General features: G+C 43.9%; 1 protein-coding gene across 4 annotated transcripts in view; it reads right to left on the bottom strand.

Moving 5' to 3' along the window:
* MYO7B (myosin VIIB) overlaps window positions 1-27,513 on the bottom strand; it is a 60,925-nt gene that overhangs the window by 3,624 nt on the left and 29,788 nt on the right. For all 4 annotated transcript variants that reach the window (XM_081008395.1, XM_081008397.1, XM_081008398.1 and 1 more), the window contains 20 exons: window positions 26,485-26,562; window positions 20,919-21,046; window positions 19,897-20,023; window positions 18,914-19,033; window positions 17,400-17,573; window positions 15,006-15,233; window positions 14,536-14,703; window positions 13,369-13,486; window positions 13,142-13,268; window positions 11,948-12,117; window positions 10,333-10,556; window positions 9,303-9,430; window positions 8,030-8,187; window positions 7,271-7,424; window positions 6,829-6,984; window positions 5,865-5,970; window positions 4,286-4,399; window positions 3,520-3,607; window positions 1,811-1,917; window positions 301-486 (listed from right to left, as the gene is read on the bottom strand). In XM_081008395.1, the coding sequence (XP_080864521.1) occupies window positions 301-486; window positions 1,811-1,917; window positions 3,520-3,607; window positions 4,286-4,399; window positions 5,865-5,970; window positions 6,829-6,984; window positions 7,271-7,424; window positions 8,030-8,187; window positions 9,303-9,430; window positions 10,333-10,556; window positions 11,948-12,117; window positions 13,142-13,268; window positions 13,369-13,486; window positions 14,536-14,703; window positions 15,006-15,233; window positions 17,400-17,573; window positions 18,914-19,033; window positions 19,897-20,023; window positions 20,919-21,046; window positions 26,485-26,562 (2,859 nt within the window). The remainder of the gene's footprint in view (window positions 1-300; window positions 487-1,810; window positions 1,918-3,519; window positions 3,608-4,285; window positions 4,400-5,864; window positions 5,971-6,828; window positions 6,985-7,270; window positions 7,425-8,029; window positions 8,188-9,302; window positions 9,431-10,332; window positions 10,557-11,947; window positions 12,118-13,141; window positions 13,269-13,368; window positions 13,487-14,535; window positions 14,704-15,005; window positions 15,234-17,399; window positions 17,574-18,913; window positions 19,034-19,896; window positions 20,024-20,918; window positions 21,047-26,484; window positions 26,563-27,513) is intronic.

Raw genomic sequence — 27,513 nt, 5'->3', positions numbered from 1 at the left:
GGAAGCTTTGTGGACAGCAAAATTGGTTTTATTTGCTCATAAACTGGGAGGGGGTACTATTGAGGCATGATCAGTAGCCGCAGGGTGGTCCCAACCCAAACAAAAGCCAGGACAAATATTAATTTATGACACTCTTAAGAGTTCTCAAACCTTCAACCCTCAGGGCCTACTTGAAAAAGTTACTGAGGCCACCAGAAGCAAAATGGCAGTACAGTCGGTGGCAAATGGAGGCAGAGGGCAGGCCCACTGATGGGCCCCAGCCCCCTGTTCAAGAAGCAACAATCAAATGATTCTTCTTACCCGTTTCCAGTCCTCTGGAGATGCTGTTCGGATCATGTTCTCAGGCACTAGTTCCTTCAATATTTTGGGAATTGCTGCATATTGCGTTCGATCATTGTTATAGTTAACCTTGAAAATCAGCCCAGCTAATTGGATGGCATCCTCTTTTGAGCACTTGTGATATCCACGTAGATACTTTGGTTGCTCCTGAAAGATACAATTGAAGACACATTGATCTGTTAACCCTACTCTGCAGTGTGTGTGTGTGTGTGTGTGTGTGTGTGTGTGTGTGTGTGTATACACGCGCGTGAGAGAAAGAATGAGTGGTTGTGCTTTGCTTTTGGTTTCAGGGTAGGCACTGTATTTGTCCCTGTAAAATTAAAGCAAGGAACTTAGTGAGTGTGAGGGAAAGCATTAAAACATCTAAATTTTAAACCTGGGCCCAAGAGACCACACTCAGTGCTTTATAACATTTATTGGTTTGATGATGAGACATTTTCCAGGAATTGTAAATAACCACTGTCCACAAATCATGTGAATCTTCATCTCATACCGATTCGCCACAAATCTGTATGACTCAGAGAAACCACAGTGGGTTCAGCAAGGACAGTCCTTAGTACATTCTATCTGCTCTGGGCATTGGACTTGCAGCCATTCCTATCCAGCAACAAGAGGGAAATGATTACAGGAGAATCCCAGATATCTCCGAGATTAATCTCACCTGTGTATTCCAAAAGATCTACCTCCTTCAAACCAAGTAACTCATCAATTCCTTTACCTTTTAGTATGATGATTAGCCTTCAACAAAACCACTTGCCAAGGTAATAGTGCAGCCCTCCCTGCTCTGGAAATTTAATGAAGTGATAAAGAACCTTTGAAGTTTTACTATTGTTTGGGACAATTAAGCTCAATTTCAAAAGGTGGAGAGACAAAGGAAGCATCTTTAGGAGAATTCTTCCTTAGGCATCTTATCTATGCTAATCAATTAAGCAAGCAGAGAAACTAGATCAAACATACATTGGGGTGGTATTCAACTAGAAACCGGAAATTAATGATCATTACTAAAATAGGTCTTAATTTCAATGGGTCTACTCTGAGTAAAACTTAGTTGAATACCACCCATAGAGCTTGATTCCTTCTACCTGCAGCCCCTGAAGTTGCTGCTTTGCCCTGCTGCATCTGCCGCTGGTAGAGAACCAGCACCACCATCAGTGCTGATTTGGGGAAAGATTGGATTGATTTTGGGTGAAATCTCCCTCCCCCCAGATAGTGTGAGATTTTGCGTGCTCTGCAAGCTCTCCCCAAATGGATATGATTCTGCTGATGGCGGCGGCAGGGCAGGTGGGGCACCCATAGGCATGCTGCCTGCAGGGCCTCTGCCGCTTGTGTATTGTGGTGGGACAGTACTTCACAGTTGGCTAGTAGAAACTAGGACTTTACTATCAAGACTGGCCATGATTTGGAGACCTCTCATCATTATTGTTATCGCTACTGTCAGTGGTATGCTATAAATATCAACCCTGTTAATTACCTGATGATAATGAAAGATGCAGTCAGCCTTTAAGTCCTTCCCAGGAGTCACATTCAGCCATAACTTTCTCATGAAATACACCTGGTAATTCACAGTGGTGGGAGCCACTAGGAAAACAGTGTTATATACATTTAAATGGGGAAGAAATATCGTAACACTCATTTATATGGCCTGATTATGTGTAAGTATTTTTTTATGATTCACATTACTCTCCAGAAAGCCAGGTGCCAAAAATATGGTCCCTAGCCCACCCAACAATGAAACTGAATCCAAATTTAGAAGTTGGCATACAAGCAAAGAAGGAACCTGTAAATATATTCTCTTGTACAACAAACGAAGACAACATGGACTCAAAATTTAGCCTCAAGTGAAAGACTAAGGAGAAATTGTGATAACAATTGGCTTTTTAAAAAGGAGAGCATTTTCTTCTACTGCTTCAGATAAGAAGCAATCAGTATAAATGAAGGTACAGTAGGATTATGCTGATGAACAACAAGTCCCGTCCCGTCCCCCACTTTCATCAGTCTCTGAACTGGGGGCAAAATGTTTCCATCCTACAGTGGCAACTGCCACTTTAAAAGAGGTCACTGTGTGCAGCACAGTCTTCCCCTCCCTTGGCAAGTGCTGGGAGTGGTATTGGGATCTGCATATTGCTGTGGATGGGGCCTTCCTCAAAGAGGCAACTCCTGCTACTTGAAGGAAGGCAAACTGCAGCATTGTGAGCCATGGGATCCTTCTCCCTTCTTGGCAAGTATCTTGTCAAGAGATAGGAACAGGGGCCCCAATTTTTAAGGAAAAGGTGAATCCACTCGCTTTGGAGAATGCTGCATTTTCAGAGAAAACTTGCACCTTTCTCTGCGAAAAGCTAACTGCAAGAAAATTCAGCTCAGCGCTTTTACGGAATATTTTTACCACTTTTTTAGTAACAGAACAATGGGTGGGAGTCACCTAATTAGCACCATCAGCGGAAGCTCTGTGCAGGGACTTCCACATGTGCAACAGGGCTCCCCCTCATTCTCCCCTGCACCCCCTGAAGTTGGCTCAGGAGTGTGTTCATCAGGAGAACCCCCAGAGCAGCACACAGAGGAAGGAGATCATCCCATTTTGCAAGCTGCAGTGTTTGCACAGATGGAAGGATTGGAAGAGCACAATGCTAAATTCCACCCAATGTGCTTAGGGAAGTTGTAGAATTGTGATCTCAAACATTTTTTTAAAAAGAGGATGGATAAGCATCTGAGGGATACAATAATACATTCAGCAAGTCCTGCTTTACCTGAAAGATTTAAACTGAATAGTGATGCTCAAGGTTGTCGGCAAACACACTAAGAGTTTTAGGTTTGTTCAGGAAATGGAACTGTGCTATCTCCTTTGAGGATGTGGGGGCTTATGATATCTTATCTGGCAATGAACAAATTTCAAAGTGGAACAAGCAAGTTGCCAGATCCACCAAGTAATGTGGCAAACGAAAATTATTTAGTTAACTAAAGTCTGGACTCATTCCACTATTTTTAAATGAGCCTTTTTGTCAAGCTGGGCCAGCCAATTCGTGCCACCAGGTGTACACACACCAGAGAGGAATGATAACAAAGAGAGAACTGATTAATTCTGGCAATAAAATGGATTGCTTCCTGAACTCTTCCTCTGTTTCCTAATACCAGAGCTGTCCCTGGTAAACAAACACCCAAGAATCCATCCACCCATTTCCATACCCTCTCTGCTCGGCCTGTTCTTCCGCGTCCAATCAGTCACCTGTCTCAAAGAGTCAAAGAAGTAATCTGCTTCATTCTGGCTGATCACCTAAGAAAGAAAAGATGAATGAGACGGGAGTTTGCACAAAGAATCAGTTCAATCCCCATCGTTCCCGCTGCAGTAACGTTGCAGTAGCTGCAGTAGCTTATGAATTAAACACAAATGATGCTGGCATGTGTTAGACCATGGGTCTTATTAAACAGGTACAGTAACCCCACAACTTACAAACATTTAACTTGTGTGCATTCAGCTTTGTGTGATAAATAAAAAGGGGGTGGAAAGGTGCAGCATCAGATTTAGGGCAATGAGGGTGGTTCCGATGCACAGGGCGCCAAGCCAAGGGTGTGCAAAATTGAGACGATCCATTTGGGGGTGCCAAATTTTGGCCTTGCAAAGTGAGCCATAATGCAGGTTTGCCAAAGTCCACGCCTGAAAGAGGGCAGGGTTCTGGGGGAAATGACTTTGGCAATCTCACCTGCCACTGAATGTGTTTTTGAGTATACACAATTTTGGCTTTAGGTGTGATTCCTGGAATGTAAACCCTGCATAAGTTGCAGGCTTCCTGTATGAAGGAAAGAAATTAAGCAAAAAAAAAAGCATTATTCTTTCACCCAGAAAAAAAAGTTGAAGCATGCATTATTATCACACAGAGCTCACAGTGGATATGTGACCAAAAGGGCCCTTCAAAGACACTCGCTTTATACGGCTGCCCTCTCTGCCAATTACCTTGTCTGCAGTCTTGACAAAGAGGCTGAATCCTTCCCAGGAACTCAGTTCCATCTGGCTGGCGATAGTCTCACACAGAGTCCGTACTTTTGTGTTTGTCCCTACCACAAATGCCTGGAACATAACAGTGGAGGGACCAAAGTGAGTAGACTGGAAGGAAAGGGAACGGAGGACAACTTGCATGATGCACACAAATTGATAAGAGCCGGGCATCTGTCTCCTTGGTCCAAGCTGCACTAGAAGCCAGTGAAGGAAAACATGCAAGTCCATGCTGAGAAGCAGGACCTCTCTCTATGTCCACTGGATGCTGAAAGCAAACGTGAGGAACTGGCTGTCATTGCAACCTAGTTTCTGAGATCTTCTCAAGGGCATCTGGTTAGCCACTGTTGTCAACAATCCTGACATTATTGTTATTAGCGTTTATTGTCTCCTTTTGTGTCCATAGCATTTTGTTTAAATACATATTTTTAAATCTTGCAAATATAAGAAAAAGAAGAAAAGCAACATAGACAGCTCACATTAAAAATAATCCATCAATCCTGATTTAAACATATATATTAATATAAGCAGCCCCAGTGGCGGAGCTTCATGCTCCGGTACCGGGGGGGGCAGAGAGCAGGTGGGGGCAGGGCTGGCGTGCATCCTGGGGGTGTGGCACACTGCCTGTGGGGGCATGGTGCTCAGCGTGGGCGGGGGGGCAGCTGTGATGGCACCCCATCGGGATCGCGTTGCCGGGGGTGATGCGCTCACCCCGCACTTCTCTTCCTCTGCCAGTGAGCAGCCCATGTGTTCAGACAGATGCCTGAATGAGTGGCCATGCCAGTTATGAAACATTATTAAGGAATGGTACCTGAATTTGCTAATACGAACAGTAAGCCCACAACCTATACTCATTTAGCTTGTGCATATTCAGCTTTATGCACTTGACAAGGGTGAAAAAGGGGACGGGTTCCAGGAAAAATAACCTTGGCAACCCTCCCACCATTGACCCAAATGGGTTTTGATGATAATGCGATTTTGGCTTTAGGTGTGATTCCCCAAAATGTAACCCCCATGCAAGGTGCGGGCTTACTGTATTCATTCCCCCCCCTTCCATGTCCCCTTTTTTCTGCAGTATCAAGTCTATTAGATTGTATGTAACTGTACAATATGGGACGCGGGTGGTGCTGTGGGTTAAACCACTGAGCCTAGGACTTGCCGATCAGAAGGTCGGCGGTTTGAATCCCTGCGACGGGGTGAGCTCCCATTGCTCTGTCCCTGCTCCTGCCAACCTAGCAGTTCGAAAGCACATCAAAGTGCAAGTAAATAAACAGGTACTGCTCTGGCAGGAAGGTAAACGGCATTTCTGTGCGCTGCTCTGGTTCGCCAGAAGCGGCTTAGTCAGCATGGCCACATGACCCGGAAGCTGTACGCCAGCTCCCTCGGCCAATAAAGCGAGATGAGCTCCACAACCCCAGAGTCGGCCATGACTGGACCTAATAGTCAGGGGCCCCTTTACCTTTACCTTTAACTGTACAATACAAAGAACAACCTTCCAATATATTTAACAGATACGGGTAGATAGCAGAGTTGGCCTCACCTGCTCTGTATCATTTGGAAAGTAAACCTTGTGGGAAATCTTTGTGATATTCTTCTGGATCGCCTCCACTTCCACGCTGTGTGGGGCCCACTTCCGACAGCCACTCCTGGAAAATAGCAATGCAGGTAGAAATCTCAGAGGTGGGCATTTGCTCATGGGCAGCTGCCATCAGTCTACTGCAACTCAGCCTTATGCCAAGTCTGAAAATTGGTCCACCTTGTTCAATACTGTCTATACTGACTGGCAACGGCTCTCCAAGGTTTCAGGCAGAGAATTTTTCCCAGCTCTACCTGGAGATGCTGGAGAATCTGGAGACCTTTGCATGAAAAACATGAGCTCTGCTACTGAGCCAGGGCCATTCCTCAAGTTAAGCCACTAAAGAGCTATTAAGAGAGCAGGAAACAGAGGCTTCTGGTGGAAGAGTAATAGCTACCCTGACATGAATTTTTGTGCTCCTAGATGGCTCCTCTCTTACCCCGAGTTCCTCCTCCTCCTAAGGGCTGCACTCTAAGACAGGTACAGGGCTCTGAGGCACCTGTTGCTTCAAATATAGGATTTGTGATGAGGCTTCAGCTGAAGAACCAAACCGTCATAGAAACCACAGGGCTCTCTCATTCCTTAAATGTAATTATTTTTAATCTAAAACGAACCCCACTAAAGCAAGAGCCCTCCGGCATCACCTGCTATTCAGAGGGAGCTGCCTGTGAGTTCTGCAGAAAAGAGGAATGTGTGTATGTCTTGAGCATACCTGCCTTATGCCCACATCTGCCATGCTATCAATCTCTCCTGGCATGGAAGGAAGGTTAGTCCCTTTCAATTTCTTTTGTACATTAGGTTACATGTTGCATATGCTTTACCGTATACGCTTTACATTTCCTGCCACCTTGTACAAGGTGGGACTCTGCTGTTACCTTAGGGACAGAGGACACAAAACCTTCTCAAAGGATTGATAAAGCCTCTGTACCTCATCACCCTTTGCATCCTACGCCTGCAGTCCACGGCCAGGTTCTCTTTCAGACGAGTCTCCATAAATTTCTGAGCATGACTCAGCAGTGATTTACTAGGAGGGAAAAGGCCTGTGCACAGCCAGAGTAATTGCCAACCACTGTTCAGGCTGTACCTGTAGTTTTGAGGGAAATAATAATAATTACTTAGAAGCGTTAATATATTTTATTTACTTAACCCAACAGCTCTTGAAACTTAGGAAACTATCCATCCAAGCTGGCTTCTTTGTGACCCACCCCCTCCATTGTCACCATAGGGGTGGAAATGGCTTCCACTGCTGGATTTGGCCAGATACCTCTGAAAGCTCAGTAAGTTCTTTTTCTGACAATGACCGAGAAACACATTGATATAAAAAGGAACAGTCCTGTAAGAGATGGTTGGAAAGGTCTGGCCCTTGGTACCTGTTGGTGTTCTCTGTCAGCTGCTTCATGATCTGACAGTAGATCTCATCGCGCAGAACTTCCTCCTGAATTGCCACTACAAATATCTGGTCGGTGAGCTCTGCAGGGGACTTCTCTTGCTTTGAGGGGTAGTCTCCCATGTATCTCATGATAGGTGAGCAAAGTGGTAAGGAAAAGTTTGCAGAGATGATGTGCAATTTCAAGCACCTCTCCTTTTTCAGAGAACTCCTAGTGACTGAGCCCTCCGGTGACAATTAGGCTGTGCTGCCTAGCTAAAACTATTAGCAGGTCACCTTACCAATTAGTACTGCCTTCTGCGACTTCTCTTTTGGGGGTGTTAATGCTATGAACCCCTCCATCATAGACTCAGGTTGTATATAGTATGAACCATTTATCATAAAGACACCACAGTCTCTGCTGTGCTGGAATATGGCACCATTGTGTCAAGCAAGGGAACCAGGCAGAGGGCCTTCTCAGTAGTGGCACCCGCCCTGTGGAACGCCCTCCCACCAGATGTCAAAGAGAAAAACAACTACCAGACTTTTAGAAGACATCTGAAGGCAGCCCTGTTTAGGGAAACTTTTAATGTTTGACAGACTATTGTATTTTAATATTTTGTTGGAAGCCGCCCAGAGTGGCTGGGGAAACCCGGCCAGATGGGCGGAGTATAAATAAATTTATTATTATTATCTATTATTGTTGTTGTTGTTGTTGTTATATTGGGGTGGTATGCAACCCTATCACCAGCATAAAGGATATCAATGAAGGACTGGCAAGCAAAGTCCCAGAGGTCAGAGTTGGTGCACACCTTCTTCAGTAAAGGCTGTTTTAGGGGTTCCCTAGAGTGAGCCCATAGGTGACTCCGCCCACGGGACTTGTGTAAGACCGCCTTGCTGATCGACTCCTTTTCAGGAACTCTGGGAAAACAAAAGAACATTTTCTCAAAGCAGTGCCATTTGGACTTAACATTTGCTTGGGATAGGATAAAAAATGTAACAGAGAAAATCTATCTGGACAGGTATAACCTGGCTGCAGTATTCTTTGCTCTGGTAACCTCAAGCTAGGATTGCTGCAGTGCACTGCAGTGCAATACATGGGGCTGCCTTTTAAGACTGTTTGGAAATTGCAGCTTGTGCAGAATGCAGCCACTCAATTGCTGGCAGGTTCGAAGCAATGCACTTGCGCCACAATTTTGCTTCTCTCCCTCCCAGTAAGCAGGGGTAACACACCTGCCAAAAGTTAGGATTATGGCTCTACCCTGCCTGGCATGGATCCAACCTAAAATTCCCTGCATCTGCTAACGTTTACCAATACTGAACAGGTCACCCTCTAGCACAGAGGTGGGGGACTGGACCCAGCCAATGGGCCAGGTGCCCCCCCCCCACTCTTGACAGCGCTATCTGCTGAACAAGTGAGTTCCTGATAGGCAACTCCCTAGTGCAGCTGATCCCAGCAGTGCTTCCTATTGGCACCAATCAACTGAAGAGTATTAAGCGTGACCTCTGCTTGCCTTGGAACAGTTGGGAGTGCATGTTGAGCTCATGAATGTTCCTATGCACCCACACCTGATGTCACATATGGCTTAAGGTGGGCATGGCTTGGAGAAATCGCCTCCGAGGCCAAATTATGACCCTTGCAGGACCTAACTAGACCCATGGGAAGGAGGTTTCCCTCTTGCACTTCTGAAGATTAGGCCCCTTTTTTCTATGTTGCCAAATGAAGATTGGTGCCAACTCTGATTTGCATTTGAATATGGGGAAAATCCTGGCTGGAACAGTATCTCAGTGGCCATCAGCAGAGGAGTGGTCCACCTTCCCTGTGTCCTCTACTTCACTGCAGATAAGGAACGGCAAGAGGGGTCACCACAAGAGTCATTTCCATCACATGGAAGATGGAGTGGGATGCAATAACTAAGACGGTTTTAAGCACAATAACATGCAACTGTTGACTGAAAAAGCAGCATGACTTTCAGGAAGTAAGAGGCTCCGGGAGAAACTGAATAGGAAGCTGCAAGGCACAGGAACAGATATACCTGAAGTGCTCGTAGGAGAATTCTTCCAGAGTATATGGCTTCACTTTTGCTTCTTCTTCCTCATGCTCCTCTGTGCGAGAATTCAGTGACGCCAACCTCCGTTGTTCAGGCGACATCATCAGCAGGCTCTGAAAAGACACAGCCCCTTGAAGGCTACAGGCTCCTTGCCAAGATGTCAGACACCGACCACCCGTGCTGATGCTTCAGGAAAGATTTGTGGGCAGGATACTCATTTCCTGCCAGGTCTGCTTACAGACACTTCTTCAGAGCAAGGAAGGATTACCAGGCCTGCCAACATTTCCCTTAATGAGGGGAATAGTTCCAAAAGAATTCCCACAGGGACAAGCATTGCATTAGAAGAGGCCTCAAGAGAGCACAATGTCAAATCCAGAAATCAAGTCAATGCATAACTGGAACTACTGTCGCTGCTTGGATGTACTTGAAACGTACATGAAACTGCTAATTGAAACAAATACTCAAAACAGAGAACAATGTTAAAAATGCAATTTAAAGTAGTTCAGTAATAATTACAGTCCACAACAGATCAAAAGTTTCCATTTATGGGGGAATAACTTCCAATGTTCTGGTCTCAGTTTTAGTTTTAATAAGCATGTGAAAATTCTGAGCATGCTCTGCTAAAGATTTAGGAATTCAAGAGGAAGCCTGATTTCTACACAAGCTCTAAAATGGGATCAGAGTTAGCTCTGACAATTTCCCCAAAGGCTCCTGCAAGCCCTTGTTCAGTACTGCTTTTTTCTTCCATTCCTCTGAAACACACACTACAGATTTTTTTGTGGGTTTCAGCATGTTACCTTAATAGAGGTCATATCCATGCCATACATTTAATGCACATGGCTCCCCTGAAGAATCCTGGGAACTGTAGTTTACCCATCACAGAACTACAATTCCCAGCACCCTTAGCAACCTAAAGTTCCCAGGACTCTTTTTGGAAGGGGAATATGTGCTTTAAAAATATGATGATGATGTGAGCGGAGATGGGATGGAAGCCATTTATCTTGGTTATCCTTACCAGTAATTGACTAGAAGGTTTCGTAACGGTGGGGATGACGTAGATTGCATCTTGTGACACAAGCCCAGATTTACCAGTTCGCTCATTCTGAGCATAGATCCAGCCTTGGCTTCCTTCCAGTCTTCTGCCACGGGCATGCATCCTGCCTTGGCTTTTTTCTAGTCCTCTGTCCTTGGCTAAAATCAGCAAATCCCCCTTCTTAAAGGCCAGAATTGTGGAATCATCTGGGAAGCAAAAAAAAGAGAGAACTGCAGTAATGCTGTCCAGCCATTGCACATCAGAGAGAAAAATGGGGGGGGGGGTGTTTTCAGAGTTGGACCAGGACATGAGTCCTCAGACTTTCTCACAAGACCTTTAGGAATCAGTTATGCAGCCCATTTTGTGCAAATATTGATATCCGAGTTTGTATCAGGGGGGCCACTTCCTAGAAGCTGAGCCCTTTTGGTCCCCCTGTGATATTTTTTGGAGGGGGACAGATCTGCCCTCTGTGGAGGAGGCCAAGTGTAGAGCTGAGCACAGTGCAGCTTCAATAGCCGGCTCCTCCTTCTCCTCCTCCTGCCAGAGGGGAAGGAGCTGCTGGCCATGGAAGACATGCTGCTGACATGTTCAGCTCTGCCCCCAGCTCCTTTGATGTTGGCCCCCACATTCTCCATCAGAAGCTGGTACCTCTGGTTTGTATCAAGCATGTGACAAGTGGGCCATGAGAGTAACTTGCCATGAACAGCAAATCACATTTGTTTATCTTGTGAACTGCCTAAGATCTTCGGGTGAAGGGTGGTATATAAATTTAACAATAAATAAATAAGGAATGTCAAATTGTGTTCTGTGCTCATAAGGCTGTGTACACACCATACACTTAAAGCAGACACATCCTGCTCCAAAGAATCCTCTAGACTGTAGTTTAAGCCACACAAAGCTACAATTTCCTGCACTCTTACCAAGAATCCTAGGATTCTTTTTGGGGTGAGGTGGGGTAGGGTGTGTGCTTTAAATGTGTGGTGTGTACAGTTTCCCTTCTTTCCCAATCTTGTTTTTACCTCAGTGACCCGTCTAGTTTTTGTTCCATTCTTCTGCTACATCATTACCTGTTTCTGCTCACGTTTCCCACTAACAATTTCTCATGCCACCTCAGGGGATGTGGGAGATTTGTGACTGGATCTCTCAACACTTTCCACTTAAGAGTATTTCTTAGAATCAAGTGGTATATAAATTGTGTTTAATAAATCAAGAACATGTTTTTCCTTAAAAGAAGGTGGAGAAGCTGAAGCATTTGAACTGAGACTGCAGGAAAGACGAGGAAAATTTTCCCTCAGTTCTTCCAATAGCAAAAGTCCATCCTTATCAAGAGCGGGTGTAAAGCTAGGCGGTTTGCTGTTTATGAGCCAGGAATGCTGCCTCGTTTTGGTAAACAGCTCAATGACATCTTTCACTAAGAGGGGACAAATGATGCACACAAGTTTGGATGGGACCACACCAGCAGCTGCTGGGGGAGTCATAATCTGCCCCTGACATCTATCAGCAGAGAGAGGAGCCCAAACCAGCCCTCCACTGGACACATTGATTCAGCGTAACCTGATCCTTGGAAACTTCTCCATCTGAAAGCACCCTAAGTTACCTTGCTGCTTGTTTTCTTGCATTGCCACAGCATACTGTGACCTCTCTTTCAGTCCTTGCAGAAACATGACCACCAGCTCAGCAATGACAACGCTGTTGGCCGATGTCAAGACAAACTCTTCAGCACGCAAGGTGTTAAGGGTGCAACTTTGTCCGAACGCCTTGACTGCCCTGTGAAACACAGAAGTAATTTGTTAAAGATGGCTCCGGGAGCTGCAGGAGAGCAAAGCTCTACATCTACCAACAGCCTTCAGAATAAGAGTCCAAATGTCTTCAAATCCATTAATTCAAAGACACAGTAGAGTCTCTTAACATGGATCAAAAAGCAATGGGTGGGAAGGACAAGACCTGATGTTTTCCAAAACTAGAACAGAATCACCAACTCCTAGTGGGAGGTCAAATTTGTACATTCAGCCCTTCCATGTCTCCTTACAGAGACATCTTATCCTGCAAGACTCATTCTCAAACAAAGAGGGAATTGGAAGCACAGTGCTGTAATGGAACAGTGAGATGATATAAGATTTCATACTCTGAGTAAACAGAACTCCACACCTGCTCCTTGAAGAAGAGGATGCTTTTTAAAACTTTGGGGAAGGGCCATAGTTCAGCAGCAGAGTCTGGTAGGACTAGGAAAGAACACTCTGAAATCTTGGGAGAGCTACTGCTAGCCACTGTAGGCAGTACTGAGCTAGGTGGACCAGTGATCTGGCTCAGTGTAAGGCAGCTTCCTGTCTAAAACCTCCCCCTGGCATAATTGCCAAGGAAGGAAGACAGAAGAATCAAATGTGGCCAGTGATATGAAGAGCAGGTAGGAGCTGAGCACCCTTGGGTTTCTTGAGAGTTCCAAGAGAGGACTCTGCTGCTCTGCTGTGAGGGAGCACTCAGTCATGTCACCTGCCTCACTGCAATAGTCCCAGTGGAGTGCCAGCCCCTGCATGGTGTTTTTGAACCCCAAGTTCACAATCCCACTGACAATGGAAGACTTCCAGCACTGTCTCCCACTCAGTTCTTGACCTTTCCTTGCATGGCCAATAAGGGATTATTTCTCAAGCTTCCTACGATCAGAATGTGCACGTATTCCAAAGTTTCCCAAGAGGGTCCTGCGATGATGAAATGCATTTCAAATATTGTGCAGAATGTTGGTGAGGATGAGTGCCTACATTCTCTTGGGCCCATGGTGTCCTAGCAGACTTACCTGTTTGTGTGGATGCCAGTGATTTCTGGGAAAGACAGGTCTAGAAGTCTCTTTTCTGACTCATCTAGGAAGCAGATCCCTTTCCAATTAATTGCCACTATGAAATGGTTCTTGGGCAGACTTGGCCCTGTAAACACAATTTTTAAAAAGGTAGTGTGGCAACCTTTTCTTACCTCAGATATTCCTCCCCTCTGTACCCTCACCCACATGAAAGGGGTTGACATTACCTGAAAATTTGGTGACCTCAAAGAATCTAGAAAAGAGCAGAGGCCACTGAAAGCGGGCAAAATCCACCAGCTGCTCCTTCACATTCTGAGGGGAAAGTCGGTCCTGGGTATAAGGGGCCTGCAACATAGAGATGCAGAGATGACTAAGTCTGTTCCCTTCAGTGACAACCATCTCTCTTCTGTGTCTATGCAGACTTTTATGGGGGAAACCCTCAAAACTCCATTCAAGCCCACAGATTTAGAAATACTTTAAAATCCTTTGAAGTGGCAGAGCTGTCATTAAGTACCTCCAAACTGCCAAAGGCCAGATGTGAGCTGTCTCCTTTTGACTTAGCAACAGCTGCAGCCACATATACAAATAAGATTGCAATTCCCCTGGGAAAACAGGTACTGATGATGCAGTTCTGCTCTCAAGAGGAATTGCAGATGTGCAGGAACGTGGATATTTCCATGGGCATGCATGTCATCACTGCTCTGAGACACTCTGGGATACTTGACAGCCTGATCATGGAATGTGCACTGAGTGTAGATTCTCAAGCGGACCCATGTCCAATCCATATTTCAGTCTGGAAGGTATGGATCAAGTGAGTCCAGTTTGGAATTCATGTTTGCTGAATTCCTCCAAATGCTCTGCAACACACAGGCGATACATGGGACTTCCTGGTGCACATCCACCGAGGATAAAATACTGAAAGACGACCGTCAGTTCTCCCCAAGTGTTTCAAAGACTGTTCACTTCAGCTGCTATTGCCACCAACGCAGAGGGGGAAGGGCACAGGGAAAGAGAAAAGCTGCAGGAGAACAGAAGAGGTAAGTGGGAAATCAGCAGCAACAGCAGCAGCAGCAGTGAATGCTCAGTGAAGTGAAAGAAACAGGGTGCACCATTAGCAGTCCATCACCCCTGTCAGGCCCATACACAATTTGTCAACTTGTTGAAACCTCTCAATTGTCATAAATTCGTTCAGTGGGACCCCCTGCTCAATCCTCCTTAGTAAACCATAGGGGGCAAATATATTGGTCCTATTTTCCTCTGCCACATTCCTCTAGGACACTTATTTTCTGTTCCAGAAGAAAGCACAGAAGGACAAATGCATTATAAAACAAAGTTATGTAAGACAGAAGCCATGGGATATGTTAGTCCCAGTATGTACCCCTGGGTGTTCTTACCTTAGCGTGAGCATATGTGATGAGGCTCACCCACTTCTCCTTGGATTTAGACTTCAGCAGCTTTGCTGGGATACACTCCTGGAGCATGTTTTGAACCAACTCATTTTGGATGGACTCTCCAAACTGGACATAGCAATATTTGGCTCCTATCTCCACCAAGTCCTCCTCCTATGACAATTAATCAGGTTTGGTGATTTGCTAGAAGAGGCTTTAACCTAATGTCAGTCATTGCCCAGACTAGACAAATTAGATATTCATCTTCTCCCAAGCAGGTTTGATCCAGAGGTTTGTATAGCACACATATACAGAAGAATGAATTGCACTAATGGCATTGAATAGAATATTGAAACAGTAAGGAAAGATCCATTTTGTCAAAGAAATGCCGCTGGGAAGACTGATTATGTATACCCAAATCAATCCATTTCCCAAAGTGCCTTTGGACTCCATGTATTAGTGAATTAAAAACCTACCTTCTCACAGCGGTATTCTCCATATCGAATGCCACGGATGATTTGATGATAGATGAGCTCAGTGCTGACAGGATCTTCCTTAGAGTTGTGCCAGGGAGTGAAGACCTCTTTCCTGAAGTACAGACGCCAGGGAGTGTGGCGTTCATGGCCACCCTTCTCCTTTTCCATTTGTTCACACTGGGAAATGGCATCCATTATGTGTTCCCGTTCGCCACCAAGCGACCAAGCCTAACAACATCAAAATCACCCATTTCAAAGATAAATAAGGTTGTTTTCCTTAATGGATAGTCTAATAATCTCGGGAAAATGCCCCCAAGTCATCTCATGTAAGGGGATAAGTTGTGAGTGAAAATTACACAGTAAGTTATATTTCACCAGGATAATTAACTAGCAGCATGGTGTAAGGCAGCCTTCTCCCCATATGCCCAGACCCTACAATCACCATCTGATACCCTTCCTCCTGCGCCTCCTGCACAAGAGGTACAGAAGGTGGCAACTTGAGAGCAGGCCTTTTCTGAGGTGGCTTGTGGAATGCTGTCCCCAGGGAGGTTCGCCTGGCACCTTCATTATACAGTGGTACCTCAGGTTAAGAACTTAATTTGTTCCAGAAGTTCGTTCTTAACCTGAAACTGTTCTTAACCTGAGGTACCACTTTAGCTAATGGGGCCTCCTGCTGCTGCTGTGCCGCCGCCGCACGATTTCTGTTCTCATCTTGAAGCAAAGTTCTTAACCTGAGATACTATTTCTGGGTTAGCGGAGTCTGTAACCTGAAGTGTATGTAACCCCAGGTACCACTGTATATATCTTTAGGTGCCAGACAAAAATGTTCCTCTTCAACCAGGCCTTTGGCTGAATAACATTCTACAGCCTTTTAAATGTGTTTGTGGGATGCGGGGCTATTGTTTTGTTGTTTCTGTTTTAACCAGTGCTTTTTTTCTGGAGATACGCCAGTACCAGCAGTATCAGCCAGTACTGCTGCAGTACGCCAGTACCAGCAGTTTTTCCCCTAGAAGAAAAGCACTTGTTTTAACTATTTATTTGTGTTTCCATCTTCTTATCCTGAGATTTTTTGATGAAGAGCAGTATATAGATCTAATAAAAAAACAACAACTTGGTACCCTCCTACAATTCCTATCAGCCCCAGGCCAGTGTATGGTAATGCAAGGATGGGAAGGTGGTTTCATTTTATGCCCTTCTAGGGTATTGTTGAGGTCAGGGCAGGGACTTGATACAAACACTATTCCTAAAAAAAAAGCCTTGTGTAGAACTTTGTAGATAGACACATTTGTAGATATTCAAACATGAGGTATAAATGCATACCAAAACCACCACATTTATTCCACTGTATTTTGAGACCCAGATGATTGCTAGAAGATAACAGGCCATTCCTTACTTGAGTATCCACGGTAGGTTGATATAAATGGGCTTGTTCTTTAAAAAGAATGTCATGTAGACTTTTTGCCCATGCAGACTGAATTTCCACATGTGACTATTTATGTGAATCTGCTACCAGGAGCACAAAATCTACAGGCTGCATGCAATGGGCTACTTATCATAGGGATGTTGGCCATTTTGATCTCATAGTATGACTTTCACATGACCAGGATAACCACAAGCGCATTCAATCTACGTCGGTATATGTGTGTGTTTGTGTAAACTCTGGCCACATTAAAAAGCCCAAAACGCAAACTGGTCTTCAGCTCTAAAAGCACACCTTACTTGCTGCAATTACCATATTTTTCGCCCTATAGGATGCACCTTTTCCCCTCCAAAAATGAAGGGGAAATGTGTGTGCGTCCTATGGGGCGAATGCAGGCTTTCGCTGAAGCCTGGAGAGCGAGAGGGGTCGATGCGCACCGACCCCACTCACTCTCCAGGCTTCAGGAAGCTATCCGCAAGCCGTGGGAGAGCTGCCTGCACCCTGAAGCCTGGGGGCACGCTGAGCTCAGCGCCCCCCAGGCTTCGGGCTTCGCACAGCTCTCTGCAAGCCGTGGGAGGGCTGCACGAAGTCGCGCAGCTCTCCCACAGCTTGCGGAGAGCTGCCTGTTCTGGGGGCTGGGGTCGGGGGAAGCTCGGGCTTCCCCCGCCCCAGCCAAGCGCCTGGGGGGAAAAATATTTTTTTCCCCTTTATCCCCCCCCCAAAAAAAAACTAGGTGCGCCCTATGGGCCGAAAAATACGGTATGTGGGAAGATGGCAAACAATCAGGCTTAGAATATGGGAAATTGCATTTTCACATGTGAAGAGTTGGGCTACACTGATGGCAAAGAGCCCTCTCCCCCCCCGCCCCGCCACCCACACAGAAAACATAACTGAAATTTAAAAGAGTTGTGTAGATGCCCCCCACGCCCTAATGCATTTAGGCAGATTTCACCCCACATGCAATGTTCTTTCACCTTGTCATACAAAGCAATATAGAGAGAGAAACCAAATGTATCCTTCAGGTTAGTTTTCTCAGCAACACGCTGGCAAATTTCCTTTGCAATGGAGGCTGAATCTGCCGAGACTGTGATGCTGCTGCCATTCATCAGGGTCACACTAAGTGTAATCGGCTTCTTATTCTTTGTTGCCTGAAAGCCAAAGAAACACAGGGGCAGAGTCGCACAGCAACTTTCTCCACACTTGCTCTATATTGCAGCTATAATGAGAATCCCAAATCGTTACACAAATATCCATCTTTCAGATAAAGGGGAGAAACCTGACTCTTCTAGATGCTATTAGACGAAAGTAATTACCTATGTAGTAACATTCAGGCTTCTTCTACTAAGCCATTTAGTACTGCAGACACATTGCTTCTCTGCAATTAACTGGAAGTGTTTAATAACGAAAGTTCGGCACACCACTTAATCCAGCAGTGATCTTGCTTGTGGCCAGCAAAGATCCTTTCCAATATTAATTTTTTAAAAATCTTCCCCATGATCCTGGATATAGGATTAGTAATATATACTGCCTTAATTGTCCCTTGAATAGCTTATCTTAACTGCCTTCATTGTTCTTGCAAGTGGAGTTGGGGTTTAATTACAAGTATTCATTTTAAGAGCAAAATATCAGTGCTGAATTTCACAATAAAAACTGAGATTCTACATAGCAAGATAGCATATTCACCAGAAATGCACTTCCTCATGGCCAAACTCCAAGGACAAAAAGAGAATAAACGAATACTTAAAGACTCGCCACTCCTGCCACAGGAATGGAAATTGGTACTGGGACAACCAAAAGAGGCTGTTCAGTGGCTGGGGAGCATGCCGGGGGGGGAGGGGGGCGGCACGAGACTCAGCAGTATTTTGCCTATCCACACTAGGCAGGTTGTTGCTGCAATCGCGTTTTATTGCAAAAATTATATGTTTTTGCCATCTATCAGAACTGGAAAAACAAGCAAGGGAGACAAGACACAAACCATCTACTGCAACAATCTGCCAATGGAATCCACTGCTTCCAAACTGGACACTTTCTGTGACAAAGCCACACTTTCCTCACTCACTTTTTAACGTGCATCTGTATGACATCATGAACAAGACAGGTCTCCCTCTCAAATTTTCCTTGTTCCGCCTTTCACATTTCCGCCCAAAGCTCAGAAAAAAAACTTTTTTAAAAGCCCTGAATTCAATAGTTGCCCTATTTCCGCAAGTGCAGATGCCTATTGTGCTGCTATTCCAGCTGATTAGACTGCTCTGGTCATTTCTTAGCTTGCACTCTGTCCCGTTCCTTCTGTATCATCTGTCCCTCATCAGTAGGAATCAAAACTATCACTTTAGCCTTTGTCTAAAGAGTAAGTGAACACAAGGAATCAATTCCAGACAGACTAGTGCAGAAAGCAGTAAAACGCACAGACCCCTTAAGGAGGTTAACTGCCTTCTGTTACAACCCAGCAAGATTAATCAATGTGAGAAAAGGATAAAATGATGGTTACCTGCAGCTCCAGCCAACTAGGTGGGTCAGATCGTGTTCCATTCATATATGTGCGCTTCAGTCTTTCAGCACAGTATGGGACATATAATGTTGGTCCACCCTGGATGAAATTCAGTAGGTACTGGAAGTATAAAGCAGACCACAGTATTAGAAAGCAAAGAATATCCCCAAATCCTTATTAACCCTCTAATACAGGTATGTAGAACTTGTGAAAATATTTACTCTTGGTTTACACCTCTTTTCTTTCTGGGTTTTGAATATCATTTCCCAAACGACATGATATTCTTTGACACTCCTTGACCTCAAGGAAAGTGACATTTTTTTCTAGGGTTGCAAATGTGGAAGGAGAAATTTCTTCCTACCCCACAATTATGCACTGCTACCTTCACTGCCACAACCATCATCTCCACTGCCTTCTCCTCATTCATCCCCTCTTCTGTGGTTGCCAGGAAAAAAGCTCCAAGATGGCACCAGGATCCAGGACTGCCAGCTTGGCCCTGTGACCATGGGTGCCTGGGGGCTGGGGCCATGGGTGTCATGCAACGTGCATGGCCCTGGCACTGAAATTTGTGGGTGCCCGGTGCCTTCATGGGAAATTTTGTGGGTACTCGGGCACCCAGGGCTCCAGGGAGTTGGCACCTATGCCAGGATCCTAGAGTTGCCAATGAGGTTATTTTAGGGTAACAGCATCTCATCTCAAGATGGTGAAGTGGTGGAAGGTGACAGGGTGGGGGGAGAGGAGAGGAGAGGAGAGGAGAGGAGAGGAGAGGAGAAGAGAGGAGGAGGTGGGGAGGCACCATGAGGGTGAGGGCAGCGGAAGGTGGTGGTGGTGGTGGTGGTGGTGGTGGTGAGGGGCAGTAGCTGTGGGCTTTTGTCTTAGGCAGTTTCCCCTCTCTATGCACACCTATCACAGACAAAATCCTGTACATTATTGATATTCTAGATTCCAACATACTGTAAAAAAACCCCCCGCAGAATAACTACCTTCACAAACTTGTCTGAAGGACAGAAGGAACTAAGACAGAGAGACAGCAGAATCCAACCTCTCAGATAACTGGTTTGGTTTTTATTCTCACTGAGTTGCTTGCAGATCTGACAGTAAATTTCATCCCTGTGGAAGAAAACTAATTAGCAAAATAATCCTCATCCCCAATGACAGACTTTTTGCTAAACAGATCCTTGTACAATTTCCCTGCTACAAGTGGGTGTACTTGAAGCCTGTTTGATTACATTGTGCTTTTTGTTTTGTAATAAATGCTGCACCTAGGCATCTTATGCTCAACCTGGTAGAGATCTACACAATTTTTAATACGTTTTTCTAAGGGCTATATGCAGGACTGGCTCAACACATTTTGCTGCCTGAGGCAAAGGCCCTCATATCCCACATATAAAAGCCCTACCTATGCTACACTTCTGCTTCATTCTTGTTCTATCAAGAATGCCTAATTCAGGGGTTGCCAATGTGGCACCCATAGGCCTTGCAGAGGGCTTTCCTGGCACCCACAGGGTCCTTGCTCCCATCCCCCTCCTTGCAGAAATTAGGCTGGAAAGAAGCCACCAATTAAAAAAAGTTGGTGTTCTGCATGTGGTGCCCATCTCAGTTTGCAAATGGCCACAGACCCACAAATGTTGGCCTAGTTAATATACCAGATATACAGAATGTTAAAAAATGGATGAAGTTAAGATGACCCAGACTTTTCTTGTGGGTCATTTGGATATACTCTGTACAGTGGTACCTCTAGTTACGAACTTAATTCGTTTTGGAGGTCTGTTCTTAACCTGAAACTGTTCCTAACTAGAGGCGTGCTTTCACTAATGGGGCCTCTTGCTGCCGCTGCGCCATCCGCACACAATTTCCATTCTCATCCTGGGGCAAAGTTCTCAACTTGAGGTAGTTCTTCCAGGTTAGCGGAGTTTGTAACCTGAAGCGTTTGTAAGCTGAGGTGTTTGTAACTCGAGGTACCACTGTAATCTGAAAATGTAAGCTGCCCCTTAATATATAATACCTGATGGCAGGACGCTGGATAGCATTGCCAATAATGAAGTGCACTTTCTCAAGGTTAGACATAGGTCCCTCAGACACAGTGCTTTCCTCCCGAAACATATCTTCCCCATTGCTCAGCTGGTTAGCCACCTAAAATGAAGCAGGAAACCATTTTCCTCCTCTTGCCTGAAAGGTTATTTTCAATAAATACACTTAATTCTGGGATAGGAAATTGTTACATATAACTGATAACATTCTCTTCTATGGAACCATCCCCTTGCCTCTACACTCACACACACACACACACACACACACAAATCTCCTATATATACTTAATTTTAATTTTATTCATATATAGGAGCATAGGAAGTTGTCTTAGACTATCAGTCCATCTGGCTCAGTCTTGTCTGCACTGATTATCAGCAACTCTCCAGAGTTTCAGACTGGGGCCTTCCCATCCCCACCTGGAGATGTCCAGGTTTGAACCTGGGGCCATCAAAAACAGATGCTCTGCCATGGAGCTAAGGTACTTCCCCTAATTTTACTTTGTCATTTATATACCTCTCAATTAGCCATGTTCTTTGGGCAGTTCACACATTGAATCATCAATTGAAAACAACCAAATACAGAAGTAAGCACCAAAACAAAAAGTAGCACAAAAACATACAAAACCAATAGAACGTCACTAAAGCAAAGCAAGGGGGGAAACACAGGAGCTTTAAAAACTAAAATACATTCAATCTTAATTATTAAATGACCTGAAAGGGAAAGAAGGGGGCTTAACCAGCCACTGGAGAGATCCTAATGCAAGCGATTGATGAGTCTTTCTGGGGAGAGCATTTCATGACCAGGGTGCCACCACTTAAAAAGTCCTCTCTTTAATAGAATTGTAGAGTTGGAAAGGATCACCAGGGTCATGTAGCCCAACTCCAGGCAATGCAGGAATCTTTTGCCCAATGTGGGGCTTGAACCAGATTAAGAGTCATGTGCTTTACCGGACTTCCGGGTCAGCGCCATTGGTGAATGGCGGAGTTCCTCCGACCGGAGGAATGGGCTCTGTGGAAACTGGGTCTTCCCGTCGCGGCGAAGGTGGGGACCCGCTAGAAATCCCAGGCGGAGGAAGCCTGGGAACGTGGGGTTTGGCAGGGCACCAGAAGCGCCCCCCTACTCGTGGGGAATCCCATCTAGGGGCTCCGGAGCGAAGTGGGGTGAGAAGCGCGGTGCTACGAACTGACTGCTACTTTCACGGAGTGAAGCCGCACAGCCATTGCCAGAGAGCGCTGACTTTTTCCTGTGGACAATTGGACTTAAAACAAGTACCCGTGAGTAGAAACGGAAAATTGGATCAAGAAATTGTTTAATTTGGTATCGAAGCAGGAAGGTGCAAACAGGAAGTCCGCCTTCCGCTTTTTTGTATATAGACTAAAGCAAAAATTTTGCAAGCTAAAGCCGGGAAGCTGTCAAAAAAGACTAAATTTCCTTCATTCAGAATCGCTGAAACCCCCCTTGGAAGGAGGAGAAAAGGGGGGGGGACTCTGTTTAACTCTAGCAGCAGAGGGAGTGAAGAAGGATAAGTTTCCACCGCCTCTAACCTGGGAACGGGGTGTCAGAGACTGAAACCGTTGGAGAGGTTCATTGACTGTGAACGTAATACTTTGACAGATAGCTAATGAAGAGAAACAAGTTGATTCTAATGTTGCCTTTTGCATTTTAAAGAAACAAAATACCTGAAAAACATCTGAAATATCTGAAAAATGAAAGTAACTTTCCTTTGTCTTCAAAAAAAAAAAATGGATACAAATAGATTGTCTCCTCTAGAGGGAACTTGTTAAATTGTTGCTGCAGTATATTTGAGACCTAACATCTGTGAGACTAAGACCATGGGAACAGTCTTTTCTGACCTTGAACAAAGATGAGCTGGGAGGAAGACTGGGTGCTTGCTTTATGCAAGACAAATGTTTTGCTGGAACAGATGCATGAGAAGATGGACTTGATGAATGAGAAAATGGATTTGACTGTTGTGGTTAATAACTGTGGACAAACAGGGAACATTGATACAGAAATCATTCAGGAATCAACCTATGAACTTGTACTGACTGGGCAAGTGCAGAGGACAATGGAGGAGGATGCGGCTGCACCTCAAATGGTACAAATGGAGAGACCCGAGGCCCTACAGGAGCATAAGCCGCTATTATTGAAGATTGAAGTTGGAGTGGGCCAAGGGGAGTCTGGAGATGAGGAGGTTCCTAGCTTTGGAGAAATCTTGAAATTTGATTTTAAATACATTTTGGATTATATCGAGGACTGTGGGGAGTGGGACTGTGGGGAATGGGCGAGCTGGATGAAGGGTGATGGAGACAATTTTGGGTTGGAATCCCCCAGAGACCTACTCCTCAATGAGAAAGGAAAGAAACTAAGACAGAGACCAACAAAAGACAAGGAAAAGGGCAAGCACAAACAAGATGAAGAAGAATTGCAGAAGGGACATGGAAGAGACTTAAGGGCCTCGGACATAAGGCTTCCAGGTTGATGGACTAGAGGGAATGGACAGTAAGGACTGACACGACCCGAGACCAGGAAGAAGAGACGCTGGATGATGATTGGAAGAGAATCTATAGTGGAATTTTTTTATTTTAGAATCAGCTTAATGAATATTAGGGAAAATGTGGGAATGAAACTATACGACTCTAGCAGAAATGATATCAGGAGCTATGTATATTTGAAAACTAAGATTTAAGTCTTAAGGTATTTAGGGATAAGATAAGGTTAAATAAATTAAGGTAATTTGAATAACAGAATATGGGGAAAGATGGAAAGGATTTGTTGAGTTAATTATTAGGTTAAATTGTTAAGATAAATTTTATAACAAAAATTGAGAAAGATAGAAAGACTTTGCTGAAATAATTATTAAACTAGAATACAAAAAGGGAGGTGTGAGGAAGTCAATGAAACAAGCAAATGGAAATTATGGATATGCAATTTGGGATTTGTGTTTTTTTTTCTTTTTTCTTCTTTTTTTTTCTTTTGCTGTATTGTCGTATTGGTTTTTATATTTTGTGCTTTTCTCTTTTTTATTTTTTTCTTCTTTTTTTTTGTATTGTAGTGTTGTTTTTTATTTTTTATTTTTCTTGTAATCCTGAAATTATCAATAAATATTATTATTTTTTTAAAAAAAGAGTCATGTGCTTTACCAACTGAGCTATCCCAGCTGACATAATCTGACTCACTTCACTAGACAGGGGAACCCGGTTAAGGGCCTCTGATGAAGATCATATGGAAGGAAGTGATCCTGCCTCCAAGCCATTCAGGGATTTAAAGATTCAATTCAATGTTCAGTGAATGACTGAAGATTCAGGATAGACAAAATAGAGTGCTTCTTTACACAGTGCACTGTTAAACTAGAGGCAGTGATGACCACCAACTTGGATGGCTTTAAGAGGATTAGACAAATTCATGGATATAGCTATCAATGGCTACTAGCTGCATTCAGTATGCTTCTGAATACCAGTTTCTGGAAACTGCAAGAAGTGCTATTGTGCTCAGGTTCTGTTGTGAGCTTCTCATACGCATCTGGCTGGTCACTGTGAGAACAAGATGCTAAACTAGATGGGCCCTTGTTTGCTCTCACAGGACTTGTTTTACATTCTTAATTCTTAATTCAAACTGATGCACTATGAATGTTTATTTGGAAGTAAATCCATCTGTCCCGTCATATTTATTGCTGATCAGAGGATCAGCACCAACAAAATGTGTTTGGTGGGACTTGGTCATGAATAGGATTGCAGCCTTCATTTCCTTTAATTATTGAGACAATCCTCCCACCCCCTACTGCAGGGGTCAGCAAACTTTTTCAGCAGGGGGCCAGTCCATTGTCCCTCAGACCTTTGGGGAGCCGGACTATATTTCAGGGGGGAAATGAACAAATTCCTATGCTCCCAAAATAACCCAGAGATGCATTTTAAATAAAAGCACATGTTCTACTCATGTAAAAACACCAGGCAGACCCAGCAAATAATCCAGAGATGCATTTTAAATAAAAGGACACATTCTACTCATGTAAAAACATGCTGATTCCCGGACCGTCCGCAGGCCAGATTCTGCCCCCGGGCCTTAGTTTGCCTACTGTCTTTGTGCCTTTTTTTTTTTTTTTTTTAAATTAAATGAGGAATTTAATGAGGAAGTACTTCATTAAAGAGGTCTAGAAGGTTCAAAACAGAAGATGGGACTATCACAGTTGCAAAGCTCCGCATCACATCATCATCTACTGCAGCAGTTCAGAGCTGATTTTGCAGTTTTGTCACAATCATGCTAGCCTTCCATGCTAGTCCTGTTAGACAATGTAGATCAGCAACACTTGGGACAGGAACCACTTGTTAAATATGTGGCTTGCAGATGATCTACAGCAGAGTGTCAATCACTCACAAAAGTCTTTTTTTAATAACTTTTTTTTTGCTTTAAACAGGTACATATAAATATAAACAACCAAAATTACAAAGGAAAATTCCTTAATAGTAATGAAAAAAAACTAAAAAAACTACAAAAAATATCGAAGTACATGACACAGAACATAAGCAACTATGGGAAAGATAAAAGAAAAGAAAAAAGAAAAAAGAAAAAAAGAAAAAGAAAAAGAAAGATGAGCCAAAGCAGGAAAGCTCATCTATTGTACACTTCCGTCAAGCTCACAACAGATCATTATTCTTATCAATTATCTCTATCTGCATTCCAAAGGAATCCCTCATCTTGGTATCAGGGGACATTTCTCTATGCGGTATCATTCTAAACATAGCCAGATCTTTCTTGCTGAGCCCTTGTCCCCTAAATAATTATTTAAACATTCCCATTCTTCTTTCACCAATTTTTTAGGTTTCTCTCTTATTGCATCTGTCATTTTTGCGAGCTCCAAGTACTCGCACAATTTGACTACTCATTCCTCTTTAGTGGGTGTATTTTTATCTTTCCAGTGTTTTGCCACTATAACCCTTGCTGCTGATGTTGCATACATAAATAGCCTAGTTTTGTTTTTGGGAATATTATCTGAAACAATTCCTAGTAAAAATTCTTCCGGTTTCTTGCTAAATGTAGTTTTTATCAATCTCTTCATCTCTTCATAAATCATGTTCCAAAATCTTTGTATCTCTAGACAGGACCACCACATATGGTAATATGTTCCTATCTTTGTGCCTTCTTTATAATGTTCAGCAAGGGGGTTGGGGTTCTTTTTGTCTTTTGAGTTCTGTGCAAGCAACCAAATTGTCCTACTCTTACAAACATTTCTTTTTTCATTTAACATCAAGTCTGGTCACTTGACTCAAAGCACCAGCTCCCCTTGCTTTCAGAATTGACATGTTTTCATATGCAATTTTTCTATTAAATTACTGTTGCCCAGAGTACTTATATATTAAACAATGTAGTTCAATCCCAGGGCTTTTTCCCCAGCTGGAACTCATCAGAACTCAGTTCCGGCACCTCTCAGGTGGACACTATTGCTATTTTAAGAGAACAAGGGAGGCATTCGCGGTGAGTTCTGGCACCTCTTTTTCTGTAAAAATAGCACTGTTCAAATCCAATGTCAAAACATAGCCTACCTTTCCAGTCAGCTTGGAGTTCCGTTTTAGTTTCACAGATGAAATGACATTGGAGAACTTGTCCTTCCTGTTGTCCCTCTAAGACAGAAATGTTCATTATGAACTTTGATCTTCAAAATTCAGTGGCAACTGCTAAATTAAGGGAAAATATTCTCTACAGTCTCAAGCACTGTTTCCTGAGAACTTTCCAGTCAAGTAGTACATGCAGGAATTCTGATGCAAAATAAGAATGATTTGTTGTCCACAGTATATGTTATACTGGTGATTCTAGATTCCACAGTATGAAAGACACATGTGGATGACATATCAGACTATTGCAAACTTTCGGATTTAAGTTCTTCATAAGGCACAGGTAATCACACAAAGAAGTGGAGAGAAAAGATGCTATGGGAGCATGTGGAGCTTTTAGGCATGCATAGGACAGCCAGGCTCCAATAAATTCACCAGCAGATCACCTGGAATCAAAAACACTTTCTAGAATGTTGGTAGACTTTCATATTAAACATTTGGTTGAAGAAAACACTTTGAGGAGCAGAGCCAGGTTGTTCTCCAGCTTAGCCAAGGGTCTTGCCAAGTACTGTGCTTTGCAGATTTTTATTTTAAAAAAAGAATCACACACTAGACTATCTCCCCCTCCCAGCACTATAAATCATGTACTGAGTAATGTAAATGGAATGTAGGACTTTCTTTTCACACAACAGAGTACTAATGAACTATGACCCAGTTTTCTTCCAAACCAAAATGGGTTACAATTAACAATGGTCCAATCATAGACAACTAGCCTGTCCTCATTAATTATACCAATTCAAGTCTGCAAGGACTAATTGCAGGAAATTAACAATTAAGCCCCAGAATCCAGCTACAACATGGAACAACCATCTGCAAAATTCCTTTCATCTTGGCCAATCAAACGCAGACCTCCTGGTCCATACACACTGTACCAGTTATATTAATATAGCACTTAATGACCCTCTTGGCTTTGCATCTCTATGATGGCTGCAAAATCAGGATAATTATCAAGCATCTCAT

This window comes from Podarcis pityusensis, assembly GCF_964106645.2.
Source record: "Podarcis pityusensis genome assembly, chromosome: 5".
Lineage (NCBI taxonomy): Eukaryota > Metazoa > Chordata > Lepidosauria > Squamata > Lacertidae > Podarcis > Podarcis pityusensis.
The sequence above is the reverse complement of the archived record's forward strand: the minus strand, read 5'-3'. Positions and strand labels throughout refer to the sequence as shown.